This window comes from Pygoscelis adeliae, unplaced genomic scaffold, assembly GCF_000699105.1.
Source record: "Pygoscelis adeliae isolate BGI_AS28 unplaced genomic scaffold, ASM69910v1 Scaffold25, whole genome shotgun sequence".
Taxonomy (NCBI): Eukaryota; Metazoa; Chordata; class Aves; order Sphenisciformes; family Spheniscidae; genus Pygoscelis; species Pygoscelis adeliae.
The window spans coordinates 283,897-305,670 of NW_008824808.1; the positions used below are offsets into that span (position 1 = coordinate 283,897).

The 21,774-nt window shown below is 43.9% G+C and overlaps 1 protein-coding gene across 1 annotated transcript in view; it reads left to right on the forward strand.

Annotated features, from left to right (window-relative positions):
- The window catches only part of ZNRF2 (zinc and ring finger 2), a 25,619-nt gene extending 13,038 nt beyond the window's left edge, over positions 1-12,581 (forward strand). The window contains exons 3-5 of the mRNA XM_009324199.1: positions 9,054-9,159; positions 9,918-9,995; positions 11,455-12,581. Coding sequence (XP_009322474.1) covers positions 9,054-9,159; positions 9,918-9,975 — 164 coding nt within the window. The 3' untranslated portion in view covers positions 9,976-9,995; positions 11,455-12,581. The remainder of the gene's footprint in view (positions 1-9,053; positions 9,160-9,917; positions 9,996-11,454) is intronic.
- Positions 12,582-21,774: the final 9,193 nt, after the last annotated feature.

Here is a 21,774-nt window from a genome sequence, read left to right on the forward strand (position 1 = left end):
GGATCTGTGGATTGCGATCCCAAGTTCCCAACAGGCCTAAACTGATTTTGCTTCTATCATAGCAGTTTCTTAGTGCTGGTACAGATTGGCAGCTACATATAAGTAGCCCTTAAATATTTTGCTTTGTTTTACTTTTCAAAGATAAGAAGCATTGTTTGGCAAAGAATAAAAATGATAAAAGATCTGCATGCGTGGATCCTGCACTGATATTCTTCTTTCTTGCCTGCTTCTGTAAGTTTCCTTCATCCCAGCTGTCTCCAGCGCCCTGTAAGAAACAATCCTCTCTAACTGCAGCAGACTCTTTGTCAGCAATACATGCTGGTTGCCCCTGGCCAATTTACTCAACCACTCCTTCTTTTGTAGCATATTTGTGGTGTAAGATCCTCTTTGATGGTAAAGTCGGCCTTGAGAAGTGTAAATCATTCTTACACAATGAAGCCGAGGAGGAGGTATTCCCCAAGTGATAGTTCCTTACACTGTTTCCTAAGGAGACTTATTTTGCTGCTGTTTCATTTCTTGTGGGTTTGCCCTCTTACATACTACTTTTGATTTAACTCCTGACATTCAAGATTAATACCCGATAACCTGAGAGGTCATGTAATATTGATTAAAACCCAAGAAAACAGCCTAAAGGCAGCTTCCTTGTTCCATGTGCTGCAATAAGCAGCTTTTGTTTCAGGCAGTATGTGCTGGGGTATGCTATTCATGATGGAGTTGTACGGTGGAGTGCTAGTTTGGGACTGCTGCATTCAAGGCTTTTTCACCCAGTCGCCTCCTGATGAGACAATATTTAGAAGTATTTTCATCTCCCAGGAATAGTGTTTCTGAAGGGAGGGGAAGAAGCCTTGGGACAAATAGTGTCCCAAGGAAGACTGTTGAAGAACAAGTTACCCCTTGGGTCATTCGAAACACAAATATACATCACTTCAGTTGGAATGAGGACAGTACAGGATGAGTAAGGCTGGCAAAAAATCTCTTTACATCATGTTCTGGAGGATAAGACTGTTTTTGTGGTTCGTTTGTGAACAGGTGCAGCTGTTTGGCCCATATCTAGACTAAAATTTGACAGTTTAAGGACATGGTACTTACAAATGTGGTGAACAGAACTTCTCTTCAGAAGTCAGTACAACAGGAGAAAGTTGTTTAGCTATCTTGAGACGATTTAACATTCAAGGGCATCTCAAACTGCAAGCAGACTGATTAAACAGAAGTGGGAAAGACTGCTTAAGTTTCAGAATCAATCAGACAACTGTCTCTGTATCGAGAGCAAATCTTGAATCACTGTGGAAACGCATAGTCACTCTGGCAATAAATCTTGAGAGGAGCACAGGACACTTCGTGTCCAATTGGGTTGATAAATTTTATCTTGTATGAGTACCTATTTCACCCCAACGCTTTCTGCCGGAAGCATAAATACGGACTGACAAAGTTGGTACACTGATCACGATAGCATAGGAGCAGCTGTGGATGTTGTTGCTCGGAAGTGAGGAGCTTTATTTCCCAGACTACTTGGCCTTTTTTCAAAGCCTAGCTCTTCGCTGGGAGTCCTGGGATGCAAACTTGACTTTGTCTATGAGCAAGGTGTCTTAATTGGACATTGTATGAAAGCTGTCTTATTTAAACTTGGGATTTAAAATTCTTTTGCAGAACTGTAGCTTGTATTGACAACATCTATCTTGAAGTTGCAGATAGCTTTCCATTGTGGCCACTGAAGCAAACCGCTTTACAAAAGAACTGTTTCCCTCAGTGCACAAATCCCTCTCACCTCTGTATATTACTTAGTTTACCTAATTAGAATTGTGTCCAGGTAGCTAGGACTTTTACAGGCTTTTACACCCATCCTGCTCCCTAAAATGTTCTTCTATCGCTACTGTTTCAGTTTTTATCTTTATTCAACAAAAAGTGAGTGTTTTTTCTGTACCATACACCCGATCTTTATCTGTCTGAACAGGAAGTATCTAGCTATTTCTCAGAATTAGCTTCTAAAAGCTGAGCATGTACCACAAAAAATCTAAATCTAGTTCTTCAAATACTGGGTTAGCTGAGAAACAATTGAAACTTCTGCAGCTACCTCTCTCTAGTTCAGCATGGTGTTGTGATACAAGTATTGCAACTTAGGCCTTATTCTGCAAATATTTTTCTTGTGCAACTTTCACTTTACATTTGTGTTTTAAGAGAGGGGAGCACCAAAGACTGTAGGCAATGTTTGTGCAGGAAGTCTTTCATTATGGGTATCTGTTTGTATATAGATATCTCAGTCCTGGACCAACACTTAGCAAAGTGAGAGGGAAAGGGAAAACAAGGATAATGCTTGGACTTTGAGTAGGAAATTGTAACGGGCTGCCACGTTGCAAGGGGTGAAGAGTGAGATGCCAAACAAAACCCCCCAAAATTAATCACATGCTTTGTCAGTATTTGTGGAAGTGTCACCTTTGTTGTAGCTGGTTAGTTTGTTTTAGAGAGGTTATGTTTTTGTGTGTTGTGGTGGGGAAGGTGTTTTTAGATTGGTTAAGTTGTAGGTATTACCGTGCAAGTCGTGCAATGGTGTTTGGGGTTATTGTGCCTGCCGAAGTGCATGAAAAGTCACAACGTGCATGTTTGATTAGCGTATGGGTATTAGTTTTTTCAGCAGTATAAAAGGGAATTTGGATTGAAGTTACTCAACAGAGCTGAATTCTGAATTTCTACATGCTTAACTTGCTGGTATTATGAATCCTGAAAACCACTTAGCTGTGGTTCAAGTAAAAACACTAGATGTTAAAAATCTTCCCTTTTGCATCTGATCTCCAGGAGGTTGCTTGTATTAGAGCAATAAGAAATGTTTCTGGTCAGAAACCCACTTTCTTCAGAAGGTATGTTCCTCACTGAGGGCAGTGCAAGTTTAACTTTTGGCTGTGAAGGTGCAGTCTTCATAGGTGAACAAAGCTAATGACTTTAGCCCTGCCTTGCTCAATCTGCTGACAGACCCTGTAGCTTGGAAAGCTCTGAGTGCCAATAAAGTATCTTCTGCAGTGAAAACTGAGGGCTCTGAGCACTAAAAAGTCAGCTCTCCTTCAGAGTGTCTTTCTGCCTCAATTTTTGAGCAGCAGCAGAGGGTTGACCTGGCCATCCAAGAATGATCCCTAGCTGGAGCATGCTGAATCAAGGATGTTCCTCTTGTGGCAGCCAGAATACTGAAGAACAGGTAGAATGCAGAAGAAACTGCTTGCTCTCCTAGTGCTTAAGAAGGACTGGGAGAGAAAGCTTTTGCTTGCAAAGACAGTTATGGAGCTACATGAGAGAAGCACACCCTGCGTAATGGTCCCTTTTCTTTCCATTCCAGTGTCTACTTCTCCCAAGGATATTAACCCCAAATAAGAAGGCTGTCCATATTATTCATATCAGATAGTGGCTAATAATGTTAACCTCTTCCTCCTTTCTCCAATGCCTGTATTGCAACAGTAAATGAAATGAGATGATGGGGGGTAGGAGGAGTGGTAGAAAAAGTAGATCTAGAGAGAATGATACTTTGCGGAAAATGGGTGTGAGGAGGAGGAAAGCATAGTAGGAAATAGCTGGAAAGGAGTGGAGAGGGAGAAAAACAGATGCGGCAGAAGCTGGAAAGATTTAGTAAATCAAGTCAGTAACATTTAGTAAGTATGTTAATCACATACACACATACTTGCTGGCTACTGAATAGTACCTGTGGAACGTGCAGGTCCTTCTGGTCTACTTGTTTTTGTACCAGTCTAAGGAAAAACTTTGGATCGTCCCAGAAGGTGATATCAGTAAAAGTGTAGAATAAATTCTGCAATGTGGATGAATTCATGCTATATGTGTGAAGAAATATGATGGCTTCTAGATGTCTAGAGCTTGGCGTATTCCATTTAAAAACAAGCAAAGGCAGTCTCTAGTACTTAACTGAGAGAGATTTTAGTAATCGGCAACAAAAATTCATGAATGAGTAACAGATATATGGTAGTATGTACTATTTAATGACATTTCATCAATGTTTTTTAACCTCTTATGGCTCTTGTTTTACCAATTTTAGTGCTGATAAGGTACTGTTCAGAAAGTATGTTCTGATTAAGTTTCAGTCATATTCCTGAAAGGGTGCACCTTTGTGGTGTCCTTCACTGTTAAGCTAGCTGCGGTGGCAGCTTCCACGGACACTTAAGCTTTTAAGTTTTAGAAAAAATACAGGTATTTTGAAAAATTGTCGTACTGGATTAGATCAAAAGTCTTTCTAACTTGGTGTTCTGTTTCCAGTGAATGCTTAGAGAGCAATAAAATACTGCAGCTATAAGGTAATATCTCCCCAAATACTATTGCCATCTCCATGATTTGTGACTGGGGGTTTCCTGAGCCTAGGGCTATATCTATCTGTGTTTTAAAAAGAAAAGCAAAAAGCAGTAGCACAGATTTTAATGACTTAATCCGTAAGGTATGTATTGCGTGTGCTTTTGCAGTCCTCAGTTTAAAGACAGACTATTTAATTTCAGACTGCTTCAGGCATTGCCTATAATTTTAACCATGGCTGAGTTGGTGGCTTTGATAGTTGCTGGATATATTTTTCAAAAGTTCTAGAAAAAGTTTTTAATTGGTAAAGTATGTGCAAAATTGCCAGGATGATTGTATTTTAATTCAGTACTACCTATTTTGCTATAAATGCAGGAGTGGAGTAGAATTTATTTTTCAGTAAAGATAAAAGCAGAATTTTAGGAGGACAAATTACTGACAACCAGAAGTTAAAACAGTAGTATTATTAACCGGGGATAGAGGAGAGGAGAAGGAAGTACTTGAGCAGACACAGGAGGGAAATACTATGCTCTTTTGCCAGATTTCATCTTTGAGACCAGTCTTTGGCTAATGAGTACTTGTTCAAATAGCTGGGAAGGTGGAGGAGTGTTTACCTCCTATTTGGTGCAAGGCAGATGGGTGTGGGAGTGTGGTGAGTGTGTATGTACCCATGTGTGGGTGAAATGGAAAAATGCGGCCTCTGCTTATTTCCTCTTCCCACTTCCATTTAGGTAATACACTCATATAAATGTTTTAATCATAACATTGATGAAATCTCAAACTGTTCTTTTTTTCAAAAGAGAAAAGATAAAAAGAAAAAGAATAATGTATCTGTTGAATCACTCCACTGCAGGAAAATATGAAAACAAAAAAGATGTTCAGACTGCAGTGGTTCTGTGTGAAATGATTTACACATTTTTCCGTAACAGATACGTTTAAGAGTCAGTGTTAAATGGCCCTTAAACTGACTTCCATCTGGTATAAGCCAATGTTGGTGCAGGAGAGTGCTGTATGAATCAAGTACAGAAGAAATTCTGACCGGATCCAGGTCTAACAGGTTTTTCACGCCTTTTTCTTCATCTGGGATTGATGATCTGAATCACCTAAAATGATCAAAAGGGAGTCAGACCCAAAGTGTCGTAGGTCCTTGAAGGATTTGGTTTTGCTATCGTCACTCTGTATGTGTAATCAATTATGAGCATAATTACACGGGTTTGGAGTCTATTAACGTGCAGTGCCAAGTTACACGTGGGCATTTATAGCAGTTGGGTATTTTGTACTGATTCCTTCAGAACTTATGCTTTGCTCTTGCACGAGAGCCTGGTAGGATTCGTAAGGTTAACACAAGAAGTAGGGAATGCCAACTCCTCATTATTTCAGAGGAAGAGCCACACTGAAACCTGTTAATAAAATCTCTTCTGCAGGGGTGGCAGAAGAGACTCAGAAACTCCACCGCGTTTCTGAGGCCCCGTCCGTGCCAGCCGTCAGCAGCTTTCACACCAGCTCCATCTGGCACGACTAGGGAAAGCCCAGTGCGTGCCCAGCGGCTCATCCTGGTGGGAAAGCCTGGAGTGAAGCCAGAGAGGGCGGCAAGCTGTTTGCCTGGGATTTGCGCGGTAGGGCCGGTATTGGCAAGAGGGAGGCTAATGGCATTTGGGGAGAGTACAGGAGTACCGGAGGGAAGAAAAGGAGTCTCAGGCACTTACACCAGGGCTGGTGGGAGATACAAATGTTTAAATTGGCATCTTGCCCTAATGTTAGCCAAAAGGTGCAGTACCTTGTTAAATCGCTCGGCGGGAGTTCAGACCCAACCGTCGTACAGTCTGGGGAGCGCACGATAAGCCAGACACACACAATAGAGAATGATGTGAAAGCAGTTCACAGGAATGTTTTCTTTTATAAATTGTATTTTTATTGGACAGCTTTTTAGTTTTTGTCATCAAAGCTTGACTAAATGCTTCCCTCTTGAGAGTGCTGAGGGAGGGAGGCTGGGGATTAATTCACTGGAGGTATCCTAGTGCCATTTTGTTTTGGGTACCAGCTGCTGATCTGATAAAGTGACTCTGTGGAAAAAATTACTTTTATTAAGTATGCTCTGTGTGTATGACACATGCTTGAATTATCAATGGTGCTTCTTCCTGCAACCTAACTGTGGGAAGAGAGTAGATCTGCTCATAGGACTTTTGGCAAAGTACTTGTGTAAAGAGGTGGTCTAGGAGGGTAGTGTCTGAGAGCCTCAGGCAAAGATTAGCATCTCTGTAGCAGGACAATGCTGTCTGGAGAGTCGTTGCCTCCTGGTGTCAGATATTAAAGTATCTTTTTATTAAAAACAAAAACAAAAAAAACCCCAACAAAAAAACCCCAAACAAACCTCAAGGAAGTATTTATCCTTAGCACCCTCTTCTGGGCAAGTTCTTAGTGTCAGGATTTTGTAACGACAGATAAGAGTTCTTAAGATCTTTTGTATTGTTCTAAACTGCTTTCTCTCTTAGGTACCTCTAATGTTCTCAGAAGCTTACAGCTTCTGATAGAACAACAGAAGCAATTTCTTAATACGATGCCTACCAATAATGTTACCATGTGTAAAATACATTTTTTATTTTCTTCATTGTGGTAGGTGTATATTGTTTATTAATTTGTTTTGAATATTCTTCTTTGTAACAGTTCACCTAATGTTAGATATTCTTCACATATCCTCATGAAGATACCACACACGTGGCATTATACAGCATTTTTAGCATAACCAATGAATATAGCAGAGACTGAAGTGAGCACTCTTTTAGAAACCCAAGCACCTGCAAGACAGCTTGCTGTCATTCTAAGGGAAGCAAGGTAGACCTAATTTCATTTCACTTTTTGCGCACTGATAGCTTTTTAGTTGTCTGCTTGTCATTTTCTGTGTGTTTGGAATGCCGTAGTGATGAGTATTGGAGCCACTGGAGAGAATAGCGTAGAGCTGGTGGTTTCTCTGTCGTACCTGGGAACTGTACTCTCCATAAACAGTCCCCTTAGGCTCCTTTTGGTTAAGAAAGGGAAGCTTTTCCCATGAAACTGTGGAAATTTGAACATGTGGGCTTTACTTTGCCAAGTGTGCACCTTTCTGATCTGCCAGAGATTGCCAGCTTAGCTGCTACGTGGTCCCTTGTTGGGAATGCTCTGTGCACTGTGTGAGGTCGCGTCTAACTGGGACTTTTAACCTGCTTCTGGCAAACAGGGCCATACGTGATCTCCTGTTTTGCTTTGTGCTAAGACTGAATTCTGCAGCCCACATTCTGGCTAAGAGAAGTGTCCAAGAGAGAAGGTTTTTATTAAAAATAATATATTTTCCCAGAAACTTGTGTGAAAGCCAGCTCTTGTGCATTCCTAGTAACTTACTTTCTTCTCCTTTGTTATGGGACTTGGTAATGCTGCAAAAAATTCAGTATCTCCAGGAATTTAGGGTCATTGGAGCTATACAGCACTGATCCATCCCTGATGGAAAACTCCCGCTCCTATTGCTAACAGTTCCATACTTTACACTGAGGAAAAGGTGGATGCAGTGTGGTAGAACATGCTGAAATGGTGTTGTGGTTTAACCTCAGTCAGCAACTGAGCACCACAAACAGTTTAATAATTGAAATAAAATAGTAACAACAACAATAATAAAAGAATATACAAAGCAAGTGATGCATGATGCAATTGCTCACCACCCGCCGACCGATGCCCAGCCAGTCCCCGAGCAGCGGCCCCCGGGCCAGCTTTCCCCAGTTTATGTACTGAGCATGACGTCACATGGTATGGAATGTCCCTTTGGCCAGTTTGGCTGTGCCCCCTCCCAGCTTTTTGTTGTACCTCCAGCCTTCTCAGTCGGTAGGGCATGGGAAGCTGAAAAGTCCTTGACTTAGTGTAAGCACTACCTAGCAACAACTAAAACATCGGTGCGTTATCAACTTTGTTCTCATGCTCAATCCAAAACACAGCACTGTACCAGCTACTAGGAAGAAAATTAACTCTACCCCAGCCAAAACCAGGACACGTGGTGAGAAGAGGAGGTTGAAGGTGTGAAATATGAGTACTAGAAAGACTGGTATAAGAAAGCCAGGTGTATAGAAGAGATGAGTAGGACAGTAGAAAAAGCAAATGATAGGCTGAGTGTTTAGAAGTTAAGATGATCTTTACCTAGCTAATTACCTGCAGTGTCCTGTCCAGAGAAATGTTATGTTTAGGCTTGAGCTTAACCTCCATAGTGAAAACCAAGCATGGGGAAGAAGGTACAGCTAGTAAAAACCACCCAGCATGAATCCTCAAAGCCCTGGAGGCATTACGTACCATCTGTATGAAGAACCCAACTTCTCCAATGGTTAGCCCTTGGGGTTGGCAGCACAGCCTGTGTCTGCTGCAGCTGTGTGGTTCAGAGTGCAGGTTTCCGAGGTCAGATCAGAGCAGCCTGTGTGGTTGGGTATGGATCTGCTGAGAGAGTATAAACTCCAAAAGGTGCCGGCTGTTGATCATGGCTACCCCTCTTCTCCGTATGGGTGTCTTTCTACAGGACTTCATTTTGAGCTACGGCTGTGTTTAGGCGAGAAACTGAATCATAACCATATTTTAATTTGAGCTGTTAAAATGTCTCCCATCAGGAGTCTTCAGTCAGCTCGTGTGTGACCGATCCTCACCTTGACATGGCTTTCTGCAGGACAAGAAGTATCTTCTGTGGCTGGCCTTGATGTTCTGAATAAAGAACATTTTGCTTGTAGTAGTCTGCTTTGTAACAGTTTAACTTTGTGCTCTTTCTTCAGAGGACGTGCTGAGTAAAGATGCTGGGGAGTGTGCAATATGCCTGGAAGAGCTGCAGCAAGGAGATACTATAGCACGGCTACCTTGCCTCTGCATATATCATAAAGGGCAAGTATTCCTCAGGATGCATGTAAAACTCCAGAAGGTTGCATTTATTAGGTAACTCCTCTAAGGGGTGCTTAAAGGAGCACTAAAACTTAGTTGCTTTTTACATTTAAAAAACAATCAAACAACAAAGAAACAACAGCAGCAACCCTAAAGATGTTTTTAAAAGGACATCTTTCTGCCTCTCCACCAATGTATTTGAAGTCAGTTTTCCCTACTATAGTCTTCTCATGCTTGCATGAAAGGCTCACAGGAAAAATAAGGCAAAATCGCCTGTATGGGGAAGGAGCGCACATCATGGCTAGGGAGCGTAGGTTGTGTGTGCTCAAGTTTTGTCAAATGTGAACAGGCTTGGGAGGAGAGAGGGAGGAGCACTTTTTAGACCTGTTTCATATTTGTTTTCACAAGTGTCTGTAACTACAGGAAGTAAAATGTCAATGAATGATATAAGCAAGATGATAGTGTTAGTAGTGAAGTAACCTGTGTATAAAACTGGGGTAGTAACTTGTAAAATGCTTCCTTGGAAAACTTTAACACTTAGGAAATTTAGTTTTTCAACAGTGTTTAATATCCAAATATTACTGTGGTTTGGGGCTATTATATTTTCCAATGATATGTGTATATACATATACTTCTTTGTATAATATAAAATCCTACTAGTCATTGAAATTATGAGAAACCAGTTTATATTCATATCTTACTGCTAAATGTTACTGAGATATTCATGCCAATTGTTTTAATTTTTGTCTTGCATCCAACAGCTGCATAGATGAATGGTTTGAAGTAAATAGATCTTGCCCTGAGCATCCATCAGATTAAGACAAGATTCATGCTTTTAGGTAATATTTATTTTTAGACGCATACATTTCAACAATAAATATCTTGATTATCTGAAATAACTCTTTATGCTATTTTTTTTAAATTTGTGAATTTGCTACTGTGTCTCAGAACTGCAATATTAATCAGTAAGTATTGACGTATATTGCAATATGTAAAAGGTTTCTGCATCCTTATGGCATGGTCTGAAATGATGTATTCCAGTTTTAGTTCTGGGAAGTGGCAAGTCAGTGCCAATAAAGCTTTAACATTAACTTCTAAAGAGTATTTTTTCCATGGAAATGAAACAAAATTAAAATAATACAACTGTGTAATTTTGGATTGTTCCATGAGTACTGGCATTTATTTCTGACGGGAAGCTTTTGGAATCATTTGAAGAAGTTGAAACTAGGTATTTTCAAAACCACTTTCATGTTAATGCATTCCAGAATGTTTAAAATGTATAAATAAATAAAAAATGTTAACATGTTTCCATCCATCCCATCTCACAGAGGTTCACATTTCTCCAGCTTATGTTTTGTGTTAATGATTTCAGGTCTGCAATCAGTGTCAAAGGTTTAAAGGAAAGGTTTATTTTCTTAGTTGACTAGTTAGAAAACTTTATCTTGCATTAAACTACTGCCCCTAAGCATTGCCAAACACACCGACAGTCATCATAATTCTTAGAGAAATGGAGACATCTGAAATTCTGGCTGGTAGCTGAGGGTTTGGTTTTGTTGTTCTGATGGAAATAAAAAAAAAAAAATCTGAAGACTTCATCATTGGCATTTATTTGTTCATTTGTTTCATCTTCATAGAATCATAGAATAGTTTGGGTTGGAAGGGACCTCTGAAGGTCCCCCATCTAGTCCAACCCCCCTGCTGTGGGCAGGGACATCTTCCACTCGATCAGGTTGCTCAGAGCCCCGTCCAACCTGACCCTGAATGTTTCCAGGGATGGGGCATCCACCACCTCTCTGGGCGACCTGTGCCAGTGTTTCACCACCCTCAGCGTAAAAAATTTCTTCATCTAGTCTGAATTTACCCCCCTTTAGTTTAAAGCCATTCCCCCTTGTCCTGTCGCAATAGGCCCTGCTAAAAAGTTTGCCCCCATCTTTTTTATAAGCCCCCTTTAAGTACTGATGTTGCAGGTCACATTGCAGTGCTATGGTTGTTGCAGGGGTAGCAGAGAAAACCTGAAGGAAGGTATCCTGCTACAGGGATAATTGTTTTAATAAACAAACATGTTTCCTGTATCGGCCCCAACAACTGAATTGTGGAAGAAGCCTGCATGCTCTTTGTGAACACATTTGTCTCTGTACTTGCTCATGGGTGTCTAACCTCATGTTAAATCCAATTGGCTTTTTTTCACAGCGGAGGTGGTGATAATTGGGGCTTAGGGATAAGAGGAAGGAAGTTTGTGTGTTATATACTGTGAAATAGCTGAAATGATGGTACTTTTGTCTTCTGCTTTTTCAACAGCTGCTTCCACTGATCAGAAAACATAGGAGATGTGAGGTTCCCTTGCTGAACACAGCGTGCCTGGCTTGAGACTTACAGTTCTTTGTGGCTGAAAAAGGCAAAGATGGACAGTGACATGGAAAAAGCATTGCAGACACCGGTTACTTGCCAGTAGTGCTCAGTATACCAAACACTCATGCAAAGGACACACAGGGATTTTGAAAATGCTGCACGTTCTGTAACAATCGACTCCCCACAGACATTACTGACACTGTTTTGTATCGAAGGCCAAAGTTCCTAATTTCAGCCTAACTTCTGGTTCAGTGAAGAAGCGGGTTATTGGACGTGTTTCCTACTGCCTCAAGTGGAAGCGGAGACGTTCGATACGTGCTATCCGAGACCCTTGCAGGAGGATGGCCCCGGGTTTGAGTGGGAACGTTTTCACCTTCTCATTGATTGAAGAAGAGTAAATGGCAAACTAAATATAATCTAACAGTGTGACCTTAATTTACTGAATTCACACCCTGTTTTATGTTCTTCACTTTTTTCAAGAACAGAAAGCATAAACTTCTCTGCATAGGAATACTATATTTCAAAATTTTGTAACTAAACCTTTGTCACAATGCAGTCCAAAGAGTAAAACCAAGACAGGTAACTAATTTATATCGATCAAGCTGTAGGGATTGTTGAAATCTGCACATTGTATTGCTATTTAAATAACTAAACCTTCTCTTTTACTGCTTGTGAGTAAAAAAAAAAAAAAAAAAAAAAAGCAGCAAAGCAAAATCTTACAGCTATGCAACTTTTTTTTAAATAGGAAAAAAAAGAATTACCAATTTTAAGTGCTGCCAGTTAAGGTAATTTGTTTAACGGGTATTTTTTTAAAAACGTTTCAGGTAATTATTTTATTGTACTACTCTCATCTCCAGGCTGCCTCCTGAGGTGTAAATGAATAACTGCAAATGTGGGTACAGCAAGAGGGTTTTTCACAGGCATGGGTGAGATAACATCGAGGTGGGATTTGTGTTTAATTTTTGAAACGCTTAGGCACAAGTTTTTGTTTCCTTGTTTGAATGTTTTTTTTGATGGCAGGGTCTGTAGTTCTTTGCATCTAAACCCTTGGTCTCTTCATGTGGAGACCAGCATTTGACAGTGTGGTTTGTTTTTTTTTAAAATGCACCTGCATTTGTTTAATTTATTATTATTTTACTGTATTATATTGGTATAACCAGGGCTCCATGAAACACAGGATGTCTCTGGGGGGGTACACCAAGTAAAACTGTGGATAAGTATTAGTTCCCATAAAGTATCACAGTTCAAAAAAAAAAAAGACAGGAAAGAAAAAAAAAAAGACAATAAACTGGAACAGACATCAGGGCTTAGAAGCATACTTTTTATATCAAGAATTAATCGTAGTAGTTTCTGAATTTCACAGTACAGGGAAGAGTTTATGAATATTTATTAGCGACAGCATTTTTAATGGGTTTCAATAGCTAAAATAAATTGCACAACACTTTGAACATTTTTCTTGTACATACATAATTCTGCTTTTCTTTTTTTGTGTAAGTACATATTTCTCTCTGTTGCTACTGTGATTCGTATCAAAAAGGGCAAAGAACAGGAGCAACTGCTGCTATCTGGAGAACAAGTGCAGTGCATGTTACTAGACTCTCCTATCGTGCTTGCAGAGCAATTCTTGCCGGGATAACATTTTCTCCTGAATGTTGCTCTGTAAAATGCCTTTGTTATGCTGCAGATCTAAAGGAGTCCAAACTAGATAATCGCTGGTGCAGTTTCTATATTTTTGGGCTTGCATCACTGGTTTCAGCCGAACCTGTAACTATGGGGCCCCGTTGTATTCTCTTTTTCAGTGGGAGCAGAACCATTTTGTCACACTTTCAATTCTATAGTCACATCATATGTACAGTTGTTCCCTGTACAGATTCCTTTTTAGCCAAGAATAGTTGTGTTGCCTTGTATTATCATGGGGGGGAGGGAGGGGATGAAGAATTACAGCACCTGTAATACTCAAATAGTGGTGTTGCCTGCAGGCCTACTTTTCCAATGTTTTAAATTCCTGCTATCTTCTGAAAGTAAAGCTTTTGCATTTGCATTGATTTAATGTTTACTGTTGGCTTCATGCCTACAGAAACTCACCTGTAATAATGTAAAGGGGGTAGGTAAGTGTTTTGGTGTCCTGTGCTCCGAGGTCATAGATAGTCTTTGGCTTGGGGATTAAGTAGGTGAATATTATAAACATAAATCTGTTTACAACTTAAGCTCAGTTTTGGTAGTTTGTATTTCTAGTTAATTTACTGTTTGTTTTTTTGGTTTTTGTTTTTTTTTTTTTTTTTTTTCCAAAAACCTTAAATTTTCTGTATTCTGATGCAAGTAGCTGGTTTAAAGACCCAGCAGTTATCACTGCTGTCCTACATTTAGGACCAGTGTTTGAAAAGTGTGCCACTAGCAATCACACTGATGCATGGTTTTGCAGGCAAGAGGCCGTTGCTGCTTCCATCGGCATGGTAGAACAGCAATACCTTGGATTATTTGAGGAACTGATACAAGGTCAGCCTTAGATCCTAGTTTGGCATTCTTGGTATCCATAAATCTCTTCTGAAAGGCTACGGGAGGTTTTCTTGCATCAAAACCTCTAATATAGACCAAGGCTAGAATGACCCTGGAAGCATGAGAGTGATGCTTGGGTTTGAAAACGCCTGTGGAAATTCACCTACGTGAGCTTTCTGTCACCAGCTGTGCTGGTCAGTTGGCGATGACCATGCTGTAGACGTAGCTCTAGTCATAGGCAACACCTTCATTTTAAAACCATCCTCACAGTGGTACTGAATCATTGGCTTCAGAAGGGGAAAATAAACACCAGTCCCGTGTCTCGATCAAGGAATACCACACTTGTCCACGAGAAGCAATAACTTAAAATACGGTGCGATATGCTTCTTTGCCTGTAAATATGTTGAGATTGCCAATTCTGTGCTGTTTCAGAGTGTTTTCTGTCATCTGGCCTGTATCTTCCCTAAGTATATAAGGGTTGGAAATAATTCCCATACTCAGGTCTGCCACAAACATGCTGCTTGCCAGAAGGGGAAGAGTAGACTCAACACTGTCTTGAAATGTGAGATTTTTCTGAACTTGTAACACCCCCATGTATCTGGAGTAGCAACTTGTGTTTTGAAGTTCATAGCGGAGGTGGCAATGATTTGGATTGTATATAACCCTACTCCATACAATACCAAGAGAGCCATGCTGCTGTCAGCACAGGGCACCCATAGTCCTGTCTCTTATTAATCAGTATATCTGTAATAACGCTTCCCTTTTGAAGGAGGTAGCTAATTTTCTTTCAACGTGTACATTCAGTGATGAGTTCAGTGGGACGTAAAAACAAAAATACAAAGCACACTGCAAATTTGTGGTATTTTATTTTTGGGAAGAATAAAGCCTGAAACAGATGGTCTTATTTGTAACAATTTAACTTTCATATTCAAGGGTAAGTGTACTGCAGTATTTTGAAATGGGAAACGTGTAGGTGATGTACAAAGACGTGGGCGGATACTTGTGACCTTTTTTTTTCCCTGCTCCCCCCCTTTATGATGTAAAGGGGGTTTTATGACCTAATCTCGAGATTCATATGTTTATCCTAGTTCTTAATGTTAGGAGCACTGGCTTTTTAATTAAGTCTTTGCTGAAAGGCTGGAGAGCTGGTAAAGCTGACTCCCAGAAGACTAAAATCTCAGCAAACGTGGGACAGATAATTTTTATTCAGGAATGTGGATCTTTGGTGTTTCTGGATGGATAATGTCTAATACGCAAGATGTGCTTATGGACGCTTTTAGTATGCCGCCTTTTCCATGTGAGGGCTTCAGAAACGTGCTCCAGTTTTGTTGTGTTCCACCGAAAGCAGGGAACTTGGCACCTGAATGTTACTACTATCTGTACGTAAACAGCAACAAAGCATATGTTGGTTTTGATGTAGGCCATGATCTCTCCAAGTTCAGTTGCTTTCTCATATTGGAAGAGAATATCTGTGTGCAAATTTGGTATTGCTGTTTTGTACCTACTAATTTTGCTGTACAGTTGGGAGTTTCCTGCCGAGAGGCTACCGTATACTGGGGAGCGCAGAAGTGCTACTATGGATCTTCCAGCTCACCTTTGCCAGTGAAGGATTATCTCATTTTTTTGATGAGTGCTATATTTCATGATTCACTTTCCACCCTTCCAAGCTTAAAAGTCATTTTAGCATCAATTTCTTCTCCTCTTCCTAGCTGAAGACATGATACGTTTTAGGCCATATCCCCTCAATCTTTGGACAGGCTTTCCATTGGCATCAGCAAAAGTAACGTAAGAGGTTGTAGCTGGAAGAGGAGGGCTTGTTACGGCTTTGCTACAACCCAGCCAAACGTGTTTTTTTCCTGCAGCCGTGTCATCAGCTCGTACCACTTCTTGTAATTCAAAATATTCTGTGTGAGAAATTCACGACAGAACTGTGTCCAGTTTTTGTTTCCTAAATGTGAAACTTATCATGTTTCTCCGTATAAATTAACCTGCTTCTAAAATCAGGTTGGAGATTTTTTAGCCTGGGGGGGGGGGAAGGGGGGGAGAAAAAAACAAGTCCTTACTCTCAAGTTGTCTCAAGCTGCATTTGGTTATCTTACTACACAGTTCGGCTGGCTTCCCAGGCTGCTGCATCGTGTTCTGTAAAGTCATTTCTCAGTTAAGTATGTCAGAGCTGATGACGGGATAAACTGTAAAATGACCTCACTGTGGGGCATTACTGGTTGCTGAAGACTTGCTCAGGTAAACCATCGCAGGAATATCCTGCACCTGAAAAAGGTGGGACTTGGTTGTCTTTCGGTCTAGTAAGTTGCCAGCGTACAAGAAGTCGAAGGCAGCGAGCCCGCTAGCTGATCTTTCTGGCAGCTTTTAATCTCTGTGTGTTTGTCTGAGAGACTTTTGCCCTTGGGTGTGCTTTGGCAAAGATTTTGCAATGATAAGTAGGATTTGCTTGATTCTGGCAGAGTTTCAAGTGTAAGTAACCCGACGTTGCAAGAACATAATCTGTTGCTGAATCCTGTTCCTCTTGTTTTCCCTCAAATCTGTCCTTTTTATTGCTAATTTGTTATATTTAATAGTAAACACTTCTCAGCGTGACTGGTCACAAGCTCTCAAGGTGTGAAATGCTAGCAGGAGAGACATCAAAGTGTGATTCTGTGCTCTTCCTGTATATATTAAGACGAAGCTGAAGTATTCGTTATCGTACAGTCAAGAATTCTCTCCTAGCTGATATTGCCAAAGTACTAAACTTTCAAGGAAGAAGGAAGGTGGCTTAGCTGTAGAGGGGATGTTTTAATGAACTACTTTATTTTACAAGCTGCAGTATCACACTGAACGAGCGGTGATCCTGCATGAACCTCATCACTTGATTGCGAACCTCATTCTGGCTCTCCCTACCCTTTGGCAGGGGCCTGCTGGTAGGGAGCAGGGTGTATGTTCCCCTTTTTTTATATGCCTCTTCCCACAGAGCTAACCCTGCCTACGAGGAGTTAGAGGGAACGCCATGCTAGCTTCTGAAATGGCACCCGTACGTGCAGTGGTAATGGACAAGATGTCTTCCTTCGTTACCCGGAGCAGAAATCGGAATGCAATTTGCCATGTCTAATGTAAAACGTGTTTGTTGTTTTGGTTTGGTTTTTTTTTTCTTTTAATTGAGCGGTATGATTGCAAGTTGACTTAAGTTGTTCTAAGGTACTCTCTTCAGTGGTCTGCCAGTACATAATCATGAATGAAAATATTTTTTTATTGATTTTTAGGTTGTATGTTTAACATTCCATTCATGTAAAATATGTACAAATATATGTAATAAATCTTTTGAAGTACAATTTTCTTTACACTTCCAGGTGATTTTTTTTTTTTTTTTTAAGTATTAGTGAAAGAGGCATCGCTGTTGGGCACAGCTTCCGTAGGAAGCTTTTCCTTCCTTCAGAGGAAGGAAAAGCAACGCGTGGTGTATAGTCACAGCTAGAAAAGCAAGTTGGTACCTCGCCTGTCTGCAGTTCTGCAGGTAGGAGCGCAGACCCTCTGGGCCAGCCGCTGGCCCCCCTCAGAGCCCCTTTCGCTCTTCGCGGATCCTGCGAAGCGGCCAAGCGACAGGCTTTTACCCAGCTGGCCAAGGATGGTCTTGGCAGAGCAGGGCTGATGTAGCTGCTGTTTTGCCAGGGTGGCTGGTGGCTGGAGGCGAGGGGTCTCTGGTCGATGTCTCCTCTGGTGACCCTCAGCAGGCATGACGGCCTTCAAGATTAGCATAAATCAGAGCTGCCAGGTCCGGAGGTGGGAAACTCATGTGGGTGGTTTAAAAAGGAAAAAAAAAAGGGGGGGGGGGGGGGGGGGGGGGGGAAAAGGAATGCCCCCGAAAAAAAAAAAAAAAAAAAAAAAAAAAAAGAAGGAGCCTTATCACCTCTACCCGAAAACCACTCTGCCTTCCTCCCAAAACACTTCATAGTTTCCTCTTTAAAACTGACTCCCTGCCAGCGTACCCATGGCTGGGTAGTGCGTGGATTTCCTTGTCCCTGATGGTCACCAATGCTCTCCCCTCTGTCCATAAACAGCTGGCAGGAGGCTACTACACCAGGCTCCTGCAGAGACGCGTTGCTGGAGGAAGGAATTTCTGCCCAGGGCCACGGAGGGCGTTAAATCGGCCTCCCGTTGAGCTCCCCCAGCAAGGGCAGAGCACTGCGCTGCTGACTGCCTGGAAACCTTCGCCCAGGGGCAGTGGCTGTTCCGGCCGGAATCGGGTCGCCTCCAGCGCTGCCTGCAGCAGGTAGCAGTGGGCACGAGAGAGAGCCGGCTGGCTGCGTTATTACTCCACATCTTCCCGCCTGCCCCGGCAGCAGCTAAGGAGCTGCAGCCCTTGTGCTAGGAGTGAGAGAGATGAGGATGGGGGCACAGGTGAGCCACGTGCTACCGAGGACATGCGGGTTTTAGATGGTGTAAGTGTACAGCTGCCGGGGTGGGAGGGTGATTTTACACCCCTTCCCCTACACTAGTTGGGGGTGGAGCTGCGGGTGCTCTGAGGAAAAACCAAAGTGCGTTTCACCAAGGTTATGCGCAGCGTGGGCGGGGAAAACGAAAGGAGTTCACCCTCCGGGCAGGAAACGCCATGTCTTATGTTGGTGTGCTGCATCTCAACCCAACAGGGTGCTGCTCCCAGCCGGGGGGGCTGTCGGCAGGCCGGTAAGAGCTGCTGGTGGAATGTGATGCAAGGGTTTATAGCACAGGTTCCTCCGAGGCTGGGTGTCCGTCCTTGCTCCATTTTTGAGAGAAGCCTTCTGGTGTGGCCAGGGGTAGCTGAACCCGTTGTTAAAGCACGGCGACAGTTATGACCCTTGCAATTCTCTCCATGGGAGATGAGAGTTTTAATGCATGAATTATTCAAATCTGCACCAAGAGACAGTTGGATGTAATTACCAAGGAGCGTGTTCATCCCTTGCTAGTCTAACATTTTTTTTTCCCTCCCGATTGCCTTCTGGGAAGCCTGAATTCCTTCACTGCCGGTAACTGTTTTTCTCCTCCATCTTGAGCCGTATTATGGCAGCAATTGATAACTAGTTAGAGCCACATCTGGCTTCGCATCAGGAAAACCTGCTGGAAATCATTCCAGTTCAGTAGGTACAGGATTTCATGTGTGGAAGTTAAATTAGTGGCATCTGTTGGTATCATGTCCTGCCCTCCTGCCTACGGCTGGGACATGGGACATGCCGCCTCAGCCCCGAGTTGCTTGCCCCGAGGGGTGAACCAGGCAGCAGCGCCGGCCCCGGGCTGTTCCCGGGGGGCTGTCAGCGCAAGATGGTGATGCTGCACGTGTGTGTGCGTCTGGCCCTGCTACCGCACACTGTTGCTTGGTACAGCCAGTGGTCCATGTCCGCTTCTGGATGCGGCGTTACTTTTAGCAGGAAGGGGAGCGAAACATCAGCCTGTGGCAAAGGGGGGGGGGGGGAAAAAAAAGTTAGGGGGGGGGGGGGGGAAACAGCGCGCCGGGGCAAAGGGGGGGGGGGGGGGGGGAGCCCCCTGCAGCAGCTGGAGCTAAACAGGGGCGTTTTCTCCTCTGGCTTTTGAGTGCCCTGTGCTGGAAGGTCTCATTCTCCTTCCAAGGCTACAAGACCCGAGCAATGTCCGTGCCTGGGGGGCTCAGGCTGGAGCCTGCTGGTCTCTGTAAACGTCACCTGGCGTGTTCGTTTAGCTGAGGAGGTGCCAGCTCCATCCCACCCCAGGGAGAGAGGTGCCCATGTCCAAAAAGCCGAGCAAGGCCAGAGAGGACACTGCTTGCGAGGTGCTGCGCAGCTCGTGCCTGCCGTCTCTTCACCAGCCGGCTACTGCGCAACAAGGAGCCTCAGCAAAAGCCAAGTGAGGCGGAGTTTTCCAGCCCCTGTTTAATAAAGCGTCTGTTTTCTGGGGGGGATGAGATCAGGGATGCATGGGGGCAGGGAGGAGGGTTTGACATAAATAAATAATTGTATAAAGCCCATCCTCAGTTGACGCAAGATGACTCACTCCTCATAAAAGCAAGAGCGTAGAGGAGGCAGATATTAAAAGCACGGGGACGGTCCTCAGCTGAGCTCGGTGGAAACTGCACGTGCTTGGTGCCTCTCCGGATTTGGCCCGTTATCTTTTGAGTCATGTTTTGTGTCGAGCTCCTGCCCTGCTTTTCATTTTTGCCCTGCTTACAGATTTCTTTGTTTGAACACGCATTTAAATTTTAACAAAGGCTTCCCCCCCGCCCCTTCCTCTCCTAGTTGCTTCTTTAAGCCGGCTTCAAACAGAAGGAAAAGGAAGACCTAAAGCCTCTGTCGGAGCCCGAACAGGCTTTGTCACCAAGGAGAATGACCACCATGGTGCTGTTCCCCCTGTGCCGCGGTGGGGTCTCCTCACCGGCTCCCTGCCTCAGCGGACCCAGGTGACTTCTAAAGGGGGCAGCTTTTCCTCTTCACAAGTCAGCCAGGCCAGGATTAACATCTGCTGAACTCAGGATTAAAGAGTCTGGCAGGTAACGGGAGCATGAAAACTTGACAGCTTCATTTGCTCCAGCCTATGAGGTCTAAGCCTCCTGGCTTGCAAGGCTTTAGCACCTCATTAAGTTGCTGACTTTGGTGTATCGGATGAATCCCCAGACGAGAGCAGTGGGGCGTAATTTAGTTGTTTGCAAAGGGTTTGGTATAGCTGGAGCTCCAGCTCTCTTCCCCCCGGGAGCAAAGGGGACGCTTCTGCACCGGGGCCGGTTTGCTCTCGGGCGCAGCCGCTCGCTGCAGGGGTGGAAGTGGCCCCTCGGCCATGCCACCAGCGGCCACCTCGTGGGATGGCTGCCTGCATCAGGGGCCGGGACAAGGGAAGTGCGGCACCTTTCTCAGCAAAGGTGCTCAAATCCAGGCCTGCCTGTGGTCACTGCACATGCACAAAATGGTTGCTGGCCAAGGGTGCTAAGCTCGGAGAAGAAGTCTCCCTCCCTTACTCGCCAGTCGCGCTGGGCAGCAGGAGGGGCTGCGTGTGAGCAGGGCGTGACGATTTAGTTGTGCCCCCGTTAAGCGTGTACCGCCCTGTCTTGCTGCCACCTCCAAAGCAGCGCTGCTCCAGAGGGGCGGCAGCAGCCGCTGGCGGGTGGGGCTGCCACCCTCCCAGCGGGTCGCAACGACTGGGGCTGTGAAAGCCGGTGGCTCTGGGGTACCGCGAGGGAATGAGAGGAGCCACCAAAGCAGGAAAATCCCGTCTGGTGAAGTGACAGAGCTGCTCCCCTGTGAACAACCCTGAACCGTTCCACGTGTGGGGCCGGGGTGTGGGCAGGCCAGGGGGAGGGCCGAGGTTTGGACCCCTGGCCCTGTCTCAGCAGCTCTGGTGGGCACAGAAAACGTGGTGGCAGTTACCAGCAGGACGTCCAGAGCAAGGGAAATACTTGGTTCCTTCTCTCCTGCACCCGGCGCCCAGCTCTGCATCTTCCATTTCTGCATTTCTCCGGAAGGTCCCAGCCTCCCGGGGCTATGGGGAGCCCCCGCTGTTCAGCAGCCCTGGTGCCAGCCGCGGCTGCAGGCCCTGTGCATTAGAAGGATTTATCTATCGCCACCTTAACACATTGCTTGACCCCGAAGGCACTGAGCTCGGGTGGGGGAGGCGGCATCAGCCCTGCCAGAAATCTGCCGCTTTCCGGTGCAGTCCCTCGGGGAATCCCAGCGGCACGGACATACGAGGGCACAGGACACCCCCCCCCTTCCCAGCAGAAAGCGATGGTTGTAGTTTTTGCCCCTGGCTGACTACAAGACGAGTTTTTATTCCCTAACCCGCCTG